This window comes from Sinocyclocheilus grahami, unplaced genomic scaffold, assembly GCF_001515645.1.
Source record: "Sinocyclocheilus grahami isolate Dianchi unplaced genomic scaffold, SAMN03320097.WGS_v1.1 scaffold466.1, whole genome shotgun sequence".
NCBI classification, from domain to species: Eukaryota; Metazoa; Chordata; class Actinopteri; order Cypriniformes; family Cyprinidae; genus Sinocyclocheilus; species Sinocyclocheilus grahami.
Window position 1 is genome coordinate 1,010,690 of NW_015505645.1, and position 14,093 is coordinate 1,024,782.

At 35.4% G+C, this 14,093-nt stretch overlaps 1 protein-coding gene across 2 annotated transcripts in view; it reads right to left on the reverse strand.

Annotated features, from left to right (window-relative positions):
- Window positions 1-14,093, reverse strand: part of LOC107553227 (serine/threonine-protein phosphatase 2A 56 kDa regulatory subunit epsilon isoform) — a 32,685-nt gene that overhangs the window by 11,400 nt on the left and 7,192 nt on the right. For both annotated transcript variants that reach the window (XM_016235393.1, XM_016235392.1), the window contains exon 3: window positions 11,820-11,980. In XM_016235393.1, the coding sequence (XP_016090879.1) occupies window positions 11,820-11,976 (157 nt within the window). In that variant the 5' untranslated portion in view covers window positions 11,977-11,980. The remainder of the gene's footprint in view (window positions 1-11,819; window positions 11,981-14,093) is intronic.

A 14,093-nucleotide genomic window follows, 5' to 3' on the forward strand; every position in this document is an offset into this window, starting at 1 on the left:
TCACTGACAACTTGGGCTCAACAACAGTTTTTTACAATGCTTTTTTATACTTGTTAAACATAACGGTTTTATTTAATTTACAAAATAAATGTGAAATTCTGCAACAAGTGGAAAGTCATTTGGTTTTAATGACTATATAGTCCATAAATAACCACGAAAAACAACTATGAAAAAAGTAAGGAACTGTCAACACATTCTTCCTCATGCTTTCAAGACTATAATTTCTGCAAATTTGACAACACCTTATCTAGGCTAGCTAGATAATCTTGATGACAAATCAGCAGCCACAACAATATGGAATACATCAAAGCAAAACCAAACATTTAAGTTTGCAAGGCATAAAATAGGCCCAAAAGGACAACTGTTCTGGCTCACACACTGGCCCAGCAGGCCATCTTTATTGTTGAGTAACACTCAATAAGTAATCGCTGTAACACCTGTGGTTGGAGACTATGATTACTGAAAAGTTTCAGAGAATGATTTGATCAATTATTTTGATATATTATTATATTATAATAATTATTATATATTTAGCAACTTGACATTTTGCCGATTAATATGGTAGATCTGAGTTTGTTTCTTTATCGAAACAGATTTAGAAAAATATATCATTACATCACTTGCTCACCAATGGATCCTTTGCAGTGAATGTGTGCCGTCATAATGAGAGTTCAAATAACTGATTAAAATGACACCAGCCAAACAATTGTCTTGAGAATGTTGTATAGAATTATGAGAATAATTGCATGTTTTTAAGAAACAAATCCATCATAATCATTAACTTAAAAATAAGGCTGTCAATTTAAGGTGTTAATGTGGCACGATTTTATGGAAAAAACAATGTGTTAAAATTATTAACACTTTTAACGCACCCTGTACCTGTATAACATTCCTATTAGAATGCAGCTTTATGCACTGAAAATTCAAGACACGAGGGTGAATAATCCATTGATTAGCATATGATGTAAGGCTACATTTCTCCAAATTTGTTCTGAAAACAACATCTTGGATAGTCAGATGATGAGTAAATTTTCAGCAAATTTAGATTTTTGGGTGAACTATTTCTTTAAACATTACATTATGCATTATTTATATTTAACAAATACACAAAAACTGCCATAGTTTAGCAACACAAACTCTAAATACTTTTTGGATAAACCAGATTATTACATTTTCACTACAGATTATTGTTGTCATCATGACTACTGTTTAGCTACGAACCTCATCTTTACTAAAACGTGACTGAAATTAACTGATCATATCACACTCACACCATCTGTGTGACCTTTAAGGGAGTGACCCCTGTAGGGAATGAGATGCTTTGATCCCTCCTTCCCATAATCCATACTGAGCATTCTGCCAGGGGGTTAAAGGTCATCAATATAGAATGGAAACACTTTCAGTCACTCACTCCTGGGGCCCATTTCAATAAGGAGGTTCAACCAACTCGGAGTTAAAACTTGAACTCTGACTTGACTTACCCTGGTCCCGAGATGGGGAAACTGATTTTTCGGTTTCAGAACAGCTGAATTGTGTTAGTTCAGTCAACTCTGAGTAGGTTGACTGAGTTTAGCATGTGCACCACGACTATGAGAAGTCATGATCAATGGAGCTCCGAAATTATGATTCACCATGGCAACAGCACCGACAAAAAAACGTCTGCATACTTTGAGTCAACGCATAAGTTTAATTCTTAATCACGGTTATAATAACAGAGGTGAAAACTGGCAGAACGGTAGGTTATTGAACTAATATTAATTTTCATGGTATCCCATGGGCAAAAAAAATTAAAGAAAAAGGAACAACGTGACAGTAGCTAAATATGTTAAGTATAAAAACAATTCAATCAGGTAAAGCTTTAAGCATAAAATGTTCATGGGTGTAAGCTACATGACTTTACAAACATTTGATATATTAAATACATTTCATTCAGTGTCTATTTCAATGTGCAGCAGCTTTTTTTCCCACGTACTCCAACCTTTTCACTTAGTCTAATCTTTTCACATAATTAAAGATTCTCTAATCCAACCTGTTATATTTCTTAGAGTAATGAAATTAACATTTGACTTCTACTCAGTCAACAGCAAGAAGGCTCACAAAATAATGAAGAACAGATGAAGAGGAGATGGTCATAATACCAAGTATTGGAAGAATACAAAAATCCAACAGTAAAAAAAGAATAACTCTTGCTTTTGTATTTGTAGGAAATAAAGATGACCAAATAAATTGTGCATAATTTGTGTTTATGTAACAGCTGTGGTGGTGGTTACCAGCATAGCCTATATCTCAGACTACACTTCCATATGGCATCCTTCCATTCCATATCCGTTTCACTGCAAGATGTTATCAAGTGAACGTCAGCGAGGCACACCTTCATTACCGCTCTGCATACAGCGGCCTTACTAATGTGCTCTGCATCCCCGATACAGAAAACTACCAAATAAATATGCATGTGGATATGGCACAAAAAAATTTAACTCCCTACGAATTAAAGGTACAACATGTAAGTTCTAGCCACTAGAGGTTGCATTTTCAAAACAATAACAATGGGCGAAGTTTAATGACTATGAAGGAGGATGTTCACGGATGAGGTGATGAATTATTTTTTTATTACCTGTACCTTCCACAGTTATTCAAAGTCAAACAGCGAATAAATTACACAGAGAATGCAAGCAAAGAACATTTACACTGTCAAAGAACATTATTACTGACTTAAGTCTAGCGCGAGTTTAAGCATTCTCAAAAAACTCCCCTTATAATCAGTAAATCTGTTTATACACGGTTTTATGAATGAATCTTTTACATTCGCGTGAGAGCTGAATTCAGTCAGCGAGTGCCGTGCACTGAACAAAAACTTATCTGAACGCCTCTGATTGGCCATTGCATTCATAAGCTCAACAGACTTGTGTGTGATTGGTTATAATGCGCAACACTGTAAAAATGCATAAAAAATCATGGCGCAACACTGAGCAGATCTAAATTTAATGCTGCGGTCAACACTTTTCATTTCATTTGCATTTTATTTGCTACAGCTGTAATTAGGGCTGTGCAAAAAATCGAGTGCGATTTTCATGGGCATCTCGTCAGTAAAGCCGCTTCTGGTGATTAGTAGTTCGATTAGCATGAAAATCACATTTGATTTTTTGCCCAGCCCTAGCCATAATGGATTTAGTTTAACTGTATAGCAGCATTTGTGTCTGTGTGTTGCCATAGTTTTTACAAGTGAAACTGAGGATATGAGGATATTACATCATTGATCGGCTACAATGACCAGGGACAAGTCATTATTTAAAATAGGAATTTCTCTGGATTTACAAATCCTTGGGAACTTTTGGAATAACAAATACACAACTGCATAAAATATATAACACTGTGCAAGTAGTTTTTGGATATTTTATTACGAAAATCTTACATATTGTACCTTTAATACAGCCTCCTCATCAGTATCAACAGTAAAAAAGAACATGCCATTTTTGTCACTTTGACGGTGTCTGGTGTTTGACGGGGGGAGGTGGGGGAAATAAAAAATAATCTTGTTCGGATCGGCTTTTTTTTCTTTTCTTTTTTTCAGAAATACTGCACATTTACATTTTTCTCCTATATAAATTCAGGTATATAACCTTTCTTGTAAATACTCCTTTAAAAAGTGTTTTTTGATTATAATTTTATATAAAATCTAAAAGATTATTAGTAGACTAGAACACATGGATATGTTGTCACTCTTACACTATAATACTGAACTTTGATTTCAGTGATTTGGATTATGAGATGAACACTTGCTTCTTGCACTCTATGTTGCACTTTACTTTTGCTTTAAAAAAAGGATTTCATAGAAATTTGGATTTCATTTGGTTTAATAAAATATAGTTTAATAAAATATTCTTAAGTAAAACTGTTGATTTTTTTTGTGGGAAATTAATCGTTTAGATTAATCGATAAATTAGTCGATAGATTAATCAAAATAAAAAGAGTCGTTAGAGGCAGCCCTAGTTAACATACTCAAGAGTTTTCACTTAACCTCCTTTCTGAAACGGGCCCCTCCTCCATTTCTTAGCCCATCAATGAATAGATCTGACCTACCTGAAATCAATAACTTTAATACTGCATCACAAGCAGAACACAGTAATTTTCTAGGCAAGGCAGTGAACATCTGACATGACACTGGTGAATCTCACAACAGCATGTTCTTTAATGAGTGAGCGATTGTATTTTGCATTCATTTATGATGAGAGGTAAACAGACAAAGACTCTGAGGGAGGGCGGTTACCTTGGTAACTTTAACGTGGCATTTTTTTCGTAACTTTATGAAACATGCAAAGATCGTAGAAAATTGCACGTCACTATTTTCATAAAATTCTCACGATTAAAAAGATAAAGATGTTCATAAAATATATTCATTATAACACACATAAAACCACTAAATAAAAAACAAAAACATAGGTAACTTTCACATGGCGTTTTTGTTCATAACTTCAAGAAACATGCATAGATCGTGGAATATGGCATGTCATTATTTTTTTTAAATTATCTTGATTAAAAAGAGCCCAAACTCACCGTAATCTATCATTTAGATTTTAAGATATTCCTAGGGATGTGGAGTCGACTCCTCGAGTCGACTCTAAATAGCTCTAAAGTCGGATTGGAATCCCATTGGAATTCCAGCATTGGAATCGACTCTTGTTGTACATCGACTCCGAAATCGCTGATGTCTTCACTGATTCTCAAATCCATATACAGTGAATGGCAGTTGAGTGCAGTATATCAGCAAAGAGTAAACGAAATTAAGCGAGGATCCATTTGCAGTGCAGTCCGTGTGGGTGCGGTTCGTATGCAGTGCAGACGCAGAATGGGCTCATTGTGCTTTCACAGGTTTGTAGTGCGCCATGATCCGCGGCTATTTACCACCATTATTTTTATTTAAAATCCGAACGTTACTAAAATGATTTTTTTAAAAAGCAGATTATCTTTTTGCACAGTAGCTCATACAATCTTTCATAGACATACGTTTAAGCGCAATATAGTCTTTAAAGAATGAGATCGTGACGTAACTCCTCATTCTCTATTAAAATGACTTCTGTATATATGTATATATTAAGATACTCAAGCAAGTGGCAAAACGTAAACACAGCCCACAGTCTACATTTCTTATGTTAAAATGTAGTAGGCTATCACAAACATTTTAAATGAAAACTTACCATTGACAGAAACAGTCGATGGTAATTGCATTACATCCTCATTACAACCCTGCTGGTCATAAAGAAGTTTTTCTAACTCCACAAGTGCCATCTATGTTGCTGTAGCATAGCCTATTTATTTAAAACGGTACTTTTCCTTGCTTTACCCCCATTGCTAAAAAGCCATGTTAACTGCAAAAAACAACAACAACAAAAAACAGTCTTTAGGCCTACTTATTTGCATTTATGGTGTAATTAATACATTTCCATGCTCATTTTACAATCCATGTTCATTTTTACCGTGAGCAATGCGCTGTCACTTCAGCGTGTGCAGCACAACAAAAATAGACAAAACAAGAATAAAAAAATGAGTAAGTTTACATTCGTATGTATTTTTTACATGTATTTATTTTTAATATCAATGCTGTTTAAGCCAATATATCACCATCCCCTGACCATTATAATGTGACAAATTCATTAAAGAATACCTTATTTAATTCTGACATAGCCAAATAATTTTAGCTTTTATAATTATAGCTTTTTTTCTTCTCTGTAAAATTAGGTGTCGGCAACAGCTAACATTGATCATTGATAGCTCAATTAAAGGTAATGTCACCACCAATAAATTGGATTAATTTGGACAGTCATGCTAAATGGAGTCGAGGAGTCGATTCCATCGACTCCAATAGTGGGAGTCGGGAGTCGACTCAGAAAAACCTGGAATCGAACACCCCTAGATATTCCTCATCAAGTTATAACACATAAAACCCAAAAGGCGCGTATGTTATAACTTTCATATGGTTTTTAAGCTTGTCATGTCATAAAACATGATCTGATCATGAAAAATAGCACATCATTATTTAAAGCAGATTCTCGTGAATGAAATGAGTCCAAAATCAAAATAATCCATTGCGTCTTTCGTGTGTAAATAATACCTAAACCCATGAATTTAATAAATCGTTTGGAAAGCTTTATTGAATACGTGGCAAGTAAAATGAAAAAGCCAGCATGTTTCTGTCTATTATAACTTTTTTATAATTTTTTTTATATAACTAGGTACTATTTTAAAGCTTAGAAATTCAGCTTTCGAATGCATCCAACCATTTTGATCAACTTTTAACGAGTGCCGAGTAGTCCCTCTAAACCGGAATGTACTGCTGGTGGGTGCCACCTAGCAAATAAAAAAAATATTTTTCAAAAGCACTGCCTTGATCAACACAAAACAAGGGTGTCATTTAAAAGCTTAAAAGCTAAAAAGCCATGTTAACTGCAAAAAACAACAACAACAAAAAACAGTCTTTAGGCCTACTTATTTGCATTTATGGTGTAATTAATACATTTCCATGCTCATTTTACAATCCATGTTCATTTTTACCGTGAGCAATGCGCTGTCACTTCAGCGTGTGCAGCACAACAAAAATAGACAAAACAAGAATAAAAAAATGAGTAAGTTTACATTCGTATGTATTTTTTACATGTATTTATTTTTAATATCAATGCTGTTTAAGCCAATATATCACCATCCCCTGACCATTATAATGTGACAAATTCATTAAAGAATACCTTATTTAATTCTGACATAGCCAAATAATTTTAGCTTTTATAATTATAGCTTTTTTTCTTCTCTGTAAAATTAGGTGTCGGCAACAGCTAACATTGATCATTGATAGCTCAATTAAAGGTAATGTCACCACCAATAAATTGGATTAATTTGGACAGTCATGCTAAATGGAGTCGAGGAGTCGATTCCATCGACTCCAATAGTGGGAGTCGGGAGTCGACTCAGAAAAACCTGGAATCGAACACCCCTAGATATTCCTCATCAAGTTATAACACATAAAACCCAAAAGGCGCGTATGTTATAACTTTCATATGGTTTTTAAGCTTGTCATGTCATAAAACATGATCTGATCATGAAAAATAGCACATCATTATTTAAAGCAGATTCTCGTGAATGAAATGAGTCCAAAATCAAAATAATCCATTGCGTCTTTCGTGTGTAAATAATACCTAAACCCATGAATTTAATAAATCGTTTGGAAAGCTTTATTGAATACGTGGCAAGTAAAATGAAAAAGCCAGCATGTTTCTGTCTATTATAACTTTTTTATATAACTAGGTACTATTTTAAAGCTTAGAAATTCAGCTTTCGAATGCATCCAACCATTTTGATCAACTTTTAACGAGTGCCGAGTAGTCCCTCTAAACCGGAATGTACTGCTGGTGGGTGCCACCTAGCAAATAAAAAAAATATTTTTCAAAACCACTGCCTTGATCAACACAAAAAAAGGGTGTCATTTAAAAGCTTAAACTAGAGTCTGAACTTTACAATGCATGTGGCCACTTTGATGAACTCCTAAGCAGTGCAAAGTTATTTGCTGATAAATTAAAAAAATTATTAATAATTTATGAAATATGTTTTTTGTGCCATGTACTCTAATAAGTCAAAAACATTATACAGCTCAGAACGTCATGTGTCATATGTCCTTTGAAAGGTCTCACAGAGTAGAATACAACAAGCATAATTGTTTGGGGTTTTGACTAAACTTGAGCGAGGCATTACTTCTGTGAATGTTAGATCCTCTTACACAGACATTCCGGAAAATACACGGATAATGCGTCCCGTGATTTGGCCCAGGATTGTTTGATTTTGGTTCATTCACACATTTGGTAACATTCACACATTCAAAAAATAAAATCACTATTCGAGTTTTGCTTTCCTGGCCGTAAATGCAGGGAATCCATGATAAATCCTAAGCACGCAAACTAAAAGTCAGTTATAACTAAATGCAGTGGATGGTGCTGTGGAGCGTGTTAACAAGTTGATTGCATTTGATCACAGAATGTCCTGGTCTGCCTCGCAAAGTTTGTTATTACTTTGATCAAAATGATCTTACTAAATGATTACTAAATGATGAAACTTTTGATCAAATGAATCAATGAAATTGATTCAAATGATCAATGAGTTATCAATGTCCACCACCACAATGAGAAATCACATGAAATCCACGTGCTGTATTATATACCGACTAATAAATTACAGAACGTTTAGCAAACACGGAGGAATCAAATAAATAAATAAATAAATTAAAGAGAGCCTCCATAGCGTAATGTGAGGTAAACAGCAAAGATATGTTTTTCAAAAATGAAAACAAAAAGAAAAGTAAAACTAACGTGACAGTGCATGCATGTTTTTTCCGCACAAGAATACCAGCATGTTCACCTTCTCTGGTTTAAGAAGCGGTCTTTTACTTGACTTTACCTTGAAAACCATCCATCGTTTCCTCAATATGTGCGTCGTTTTTGCTGCGCGCACCTTCGCGCTCGTGCTGATGTGGCGAGAATACTCTCTAAGCGCTGTTTCGTTATGCTTTCATTTTTGTTTGCCGTTTGATGTTTCTCATATGCAACAGAAATTGCAGAGCTTATGAGTTGACCAACACGGTGGTCGCGCCATTGCGACCGCACAAAAAATTTAGTCGCACAGGCAGAAAAAATGGTCGCAATCTGGAGCCCTGCCACATCATCTGAAGCCATTCCATATCTTAATGTGAGGGACAGAATTTAGGTTTACAGAAACTCATCTTCCCTCCTCTGCAGCTGTCAGTCATTCTCCGCTCAGCATTCAAACAGCACGTCACATTCAGTTATGACAGTCAGCATAAAACTCTCTCTCCAAGATGATATATTCCCATTATAATACTTTAAATTTAAGGAAGATATTATCACAAACAGAAAGATTATTAGAAGCCTTTCTTTTTCTTATGATTTCTATCTTATTTTCATGAATGTATTTCAAGTTCAAATTCAAATTCAATTTATTTGTAGAGCACATATACAACAGCCACCAGGCTGACCAAAGTGCTTTCCAGAAGAGCAACAATTTTACCACATACACAGAGAACAAACCAGACAAAAATTTAAAAACGCACGTTTAAAAATGACCATATCACAGTAGTCAATACACTAAGGAAAACAAATAAGTTTTTAGCAAGGACTTAAAAACAGACAAAGAAGGGGCCATTCTAATCTCTAAAGGTAGGGTATTCCAGAGTCGTGGCCCTGCCACTGCAAATGCACGCTCCCCTCTACGCTTAAGCCTAACGTGAGGGACCACCAACAAGGCCTGGTCACAGGACCGTAGGCTTCTAGATGGAGTATAGAAGTAAAGAAGGTCAGATAGATAGACAGGAGCTTGGTTATGTAGGGATTTATATACAAAGAGGAGAATTTTAAAGTCTATTCTCTGACAAACCGGCAACCAGTATAGAGATCTAAGAATTGGAGTGATATGTTCATGTTTACGACACTTTAAAAGAAGTCTGTCCGCAGCATTTTGGACAAGCTGAAGACGCGCAATTTGACATTTAGATATACCGCAATATAAAGAACTGCAGTTATCTAGACGAGACGTAACGAACGCATGAATAGCCATTTCTAGAGTTTTTGGAGTGAGAAAGTTTTTAATTTTAAGCTGATAGAAACTGGACCCAATGACAGAAGAGATATGTTTATCAAATTTTAAATGCTGGTCGACTAGAATACCTAGGTTCCGCACCCGCGAGGATCTAAAAACGGATGAACTTTCTAACTCTTATAAACTGAGAGTTATCATTTGGACCGAAAACAATTACCTCGGTCTTGTCTTCATTTAGGAAGAGGAAATTTTGGGCTAGCCATGATTTAACCTCCTCTAAACATTTCAGAAGAGAAGTAATCGCAGTGGAATTGTTTTTCTTGATTGGTAGATAGATTTGAGTGTCATCTGCGTAGAAATGAAAAGACACACCATGTTTTCTTAGAATAGAGCCCAGAGGTAACATGTAAAGAGAAAATAGAGAGGGAGCTAAAATAAAGCCTTGTGGAAGGCCACAGGTCAGAGGAGCAGGGGAAGAGGAAAAATTACCCAACTTCACTAAAAACTTTCTGTCAGACAGGTATGACTGAAACCATTTCAGAACGTTTGCTTTTAGACCTACCCAAGACTCTGATCTAGATAATAGTGAGGAGTGGTCTATGGTATCAAAAGCAGCCGATAAATCTAAAAGAATAAGAACCACTGAGTCTCCGGAATCAGTAAAGAGGTAAATATAATTTAACACTCTTAAAAGGGTGGACTCAGTGCTGTGAGCAGACTTAAAACCAGATTGAAAAACCTCATAAATACAATTACTAGTCAGAAAACACAGAAGTTGATTCAGCACAATTTTCTTTAAATGAAAAAAAAATGTTAGGACAGAAGGATCCAGTGAAGGCTTCTTGAGCAGAGGAGTGACTGTAGTGCATTTTGTAAGAATACAAATAGTTAACAGAATAAACATGTTTAACAAATTTTTTCGTAGACTTTTACCAGCAGGAGAATGTCGAAATGTTAAAAAAACCTACAGTTTTAGAGCTATGATTCATATTTTTTGTGTATGTTGCTCAGAAAACAACACCTTCAGGGAGTCAAAAATGCCGTCAGGGCTTAAAGGGTTAATTGCGCAGCTCTAGACACTTGTTATTAATGTGTGTGTGGTTTTTTTAACTTTAAATGAGAAAGACGAAAAAGCAAGTAAGACCAATGGACAAATGCAAGGCACATGACTGCACACACCCACGTTTTCACTCCATCACACATGCTCCACAAAAACAAGCGTTTCAGACACAGCCAACTGACATAAAACTGTAAGCTCTCGCTGAAAAGGACAGATTTCTGAGCTGATCTCTCCTCATTTAATTCTAGGTTTGCCAGCACCAGCACCACAATTCTCAGGCAAGCTTTAGGGTGACAAATCATTGGATATGACTCTGCATCTGTTTGTTTTAACGTGAAGGTCTCGGAGTCTCCAACAAAAACTGAGAGTGATTCAGTAAATAACAGAAAAACATATTTATAATACAATTGAATCCACAGTATTTGCATAATGTTTACTAGCAAATAGCAGAAAAAATATCTCAGATCTGCACTTCTTAAAGAGTACAAGTCATCATCCTAAACAAGCATAGACAAGTCAAGATGTACTCTCCTATCTGACATTTTACTGAAATGTTTTACAGAGCCATGATGCATAAGCAAAACTGGCTATGTTTCAAATTGCAAACTACCATATTTACTATTTGTGCGATGTGCGGCATGTGTACTGTGCATATTTGCAAAAACTTATTTTAATTTGCAATAATTCTTCACAGTATGACCGTTTTTGTACTTCTGATCAAATAAATGCAGCATTGGTGAGCTAGAGATTTCTTTCAAAAACATACAGACCACAAACCTTTGAACGGTAGTGTAACTAGAGGACACAACCAAAGAGAAATAGTATATCCACACAATGCAATGAACTTGGCCTTCCATTTACAAACACACAAACAAAACACAAGGAATGCGTTTATTTGCACAATAAATATAACTATTGAACAAGTACTGTTCACCTCAGGAACACTTGAAATTTACAGAAAAACTGTATCCTTATTCTACTGTAAAGTAGTATAGACTACTACTACTAAAATAGAACAACACGAGGGTGAGTAATTAATGCCAGAATTTAAATTTTTGGGTGAACTAACCCTTGAAGCAGTCTGAATCAGAATTATATTCTACTCTGTATCAGGGACTTTCAGAGCACAAGTGGTTATGAGAGCATTTAGTCATCGTGAGTGAGTCACCTTTGAGCAGCGGAAGAGGTGTGAGTTCGATTGGTTTGCCCTGAGAGCGGAACTGTGAGGAACTCTGAGAACGTTTCTGCTTGGCTTTCCGGACAGACTTCCGGGAAAATCCGTCTACTTTATCCACTGATGGAGGCGTGGTGGCTGCGGAGGACATAGCCCTGGAAAAAAGAGCAAGGTGTATAAGAAAACACATGAACAAATGCTCCAAATGCATTTTGCAAAAAATAATATATACATATACATATATACACACACACACACACACACATATATATATATATATATAAAAAATATAAAGGGATTGCTATGACGGATTTCTGTCATTTCATAAAGACAGTCACTTGCTTCATTCCTGAATGATTCAGATGTTCGAACGAATCAATTGAATGAATGATTCAGTGATAAAAATCAGTGACTTGCCGCCACCTGCTGGCAGATTTAGTTTAATTTTTAGCGTATAATTTCAGTTATTTGAATCATATTTCTTTATTCAAAATGTTATATTTAAAACATTAATCTCCACAAGAATTTAGGAATTTAATTGCACTCATGCCACCTCCGAGCCTCATTAAACGTCTGAAAATGTACCTACAAGCCACTTTTGGTGTTCTTCTGTGCCACCTCTGTAGTACAAATTAATTTATTAATACTAATTTATGACTTATGACTAATTATGACAATTTTTTTTAATTGACATGAGAATGATGCCATTTCAAACGTAAAAAGAAAATAATCCTGTAAGTCGCTTTAAGGAGTCAAATGTCACCTCGTATTAAGAAGGTAAATTTTTGATCAGAATTTTTGATTATTGATCAGAAGGTGGTCCTACATTTTTTTAATTAGAAGGACAAGTGCTCCTAATTACAAGAAGAAAAAAACTGCTCTTAAACTGGGTGTGTGTCAGGTATGGCTGAGGAATGGGGTTTGGTCGAAGAAAAATTTTCAGTCAAAAGATTTTTTTTTGCTTTAACCCCTGCAATATAATAAGTAGAATAAGACAAATAAGTTAACAATCATATGAAATTAGCATTAATAAATTAATTTGTACTACAGAGGTGGCACAGAAGAACACAAAAGTGTTCTTCACAAAAGGTAAATTTTCAGATATTTAATGAGGCTCAAAGGTAGCATGAGTGCAATTAAATTAATAAATTCATATGTGGAGATTAATGTTTTAAATATGCAATTTTGAATACAGAAATATGATTTAAATAACTGAATAAAAATAGAAAATAAAGGGTTTATTTTTTGTTTTGACGTAAACAAGATCTCTGCATTAATGTTATCTTTTTCCGCAATATTTTTAATGAACAACGCAGCAGCACCGCATCTAGTGGGTTTAACTGAATAGGCAGACAAAAATATTATAATGCAGTGACACCACCTACATCGTCATCTCGTGCCCTGCTGATAAGGCTGTCTGACGCACACCTAAATTCGAAAAAAAATTTGAAAGCCCTAGTGTATATGTTCATTATGTCTGTGCATTAAGCGGTTTTGTAGGACCAGTATAAACAGCACTAAATCCAGACCTCTTTTAATGCCTTTGTGCAAGGAAGTTTGCAATTCAGAGCTGTAATAAAACAAAATTCAAACCACAAATGGCTATAGGAAGGAAATGTGGTGGTAAAATGAAAATCTAGGCAGAGATGTAAATAAAGGCACGAATGAACACTGCAATGAAAGATAAAACAGCATGGAAACAAATCTAGAGCCCGACCGATATATCGTTTTGCCGATATTATCGGCCAATATGAGCCTGTTGTGCTGTTGTGCCAATATGCCGCCGATATGAACGTTTTTTTTTTAGAGAACATATAATGCAGATAAAATGCTTGAAATGGTGTAATTACTTAGTTTGTCCAGCAGAGCACGCTCCATTGTTTGCTACTGGCGACCTGGATGAATTACTTTAAAGCTTAAGTCTATGGAAAACCATTAAAACTTTGAACGGCCATATCTCCGTAACGGCGCTGCGAATCCGCACCAAATTCGGGGGATCTCTTCAGCTCAAGGACCCTCGCGAACGCGAATCGAGTGTACGTCTCGAGGCCCTCTTTCGAATGAGACTACCCCCGCGTGGATAGCCCCTGGTTCAGGAGTTACGTGTGGTTAAATTCGCGGTCCACGCCGACCGATCTATCTGAGGGACACGTTGTAACTTGACCATATGACAGCTTAAAATGTTATCTGACCTAATGAAAAAATATATACAAGACAAACTAAAATATTTTGTTAATATATATATATATATATATATATATATATATA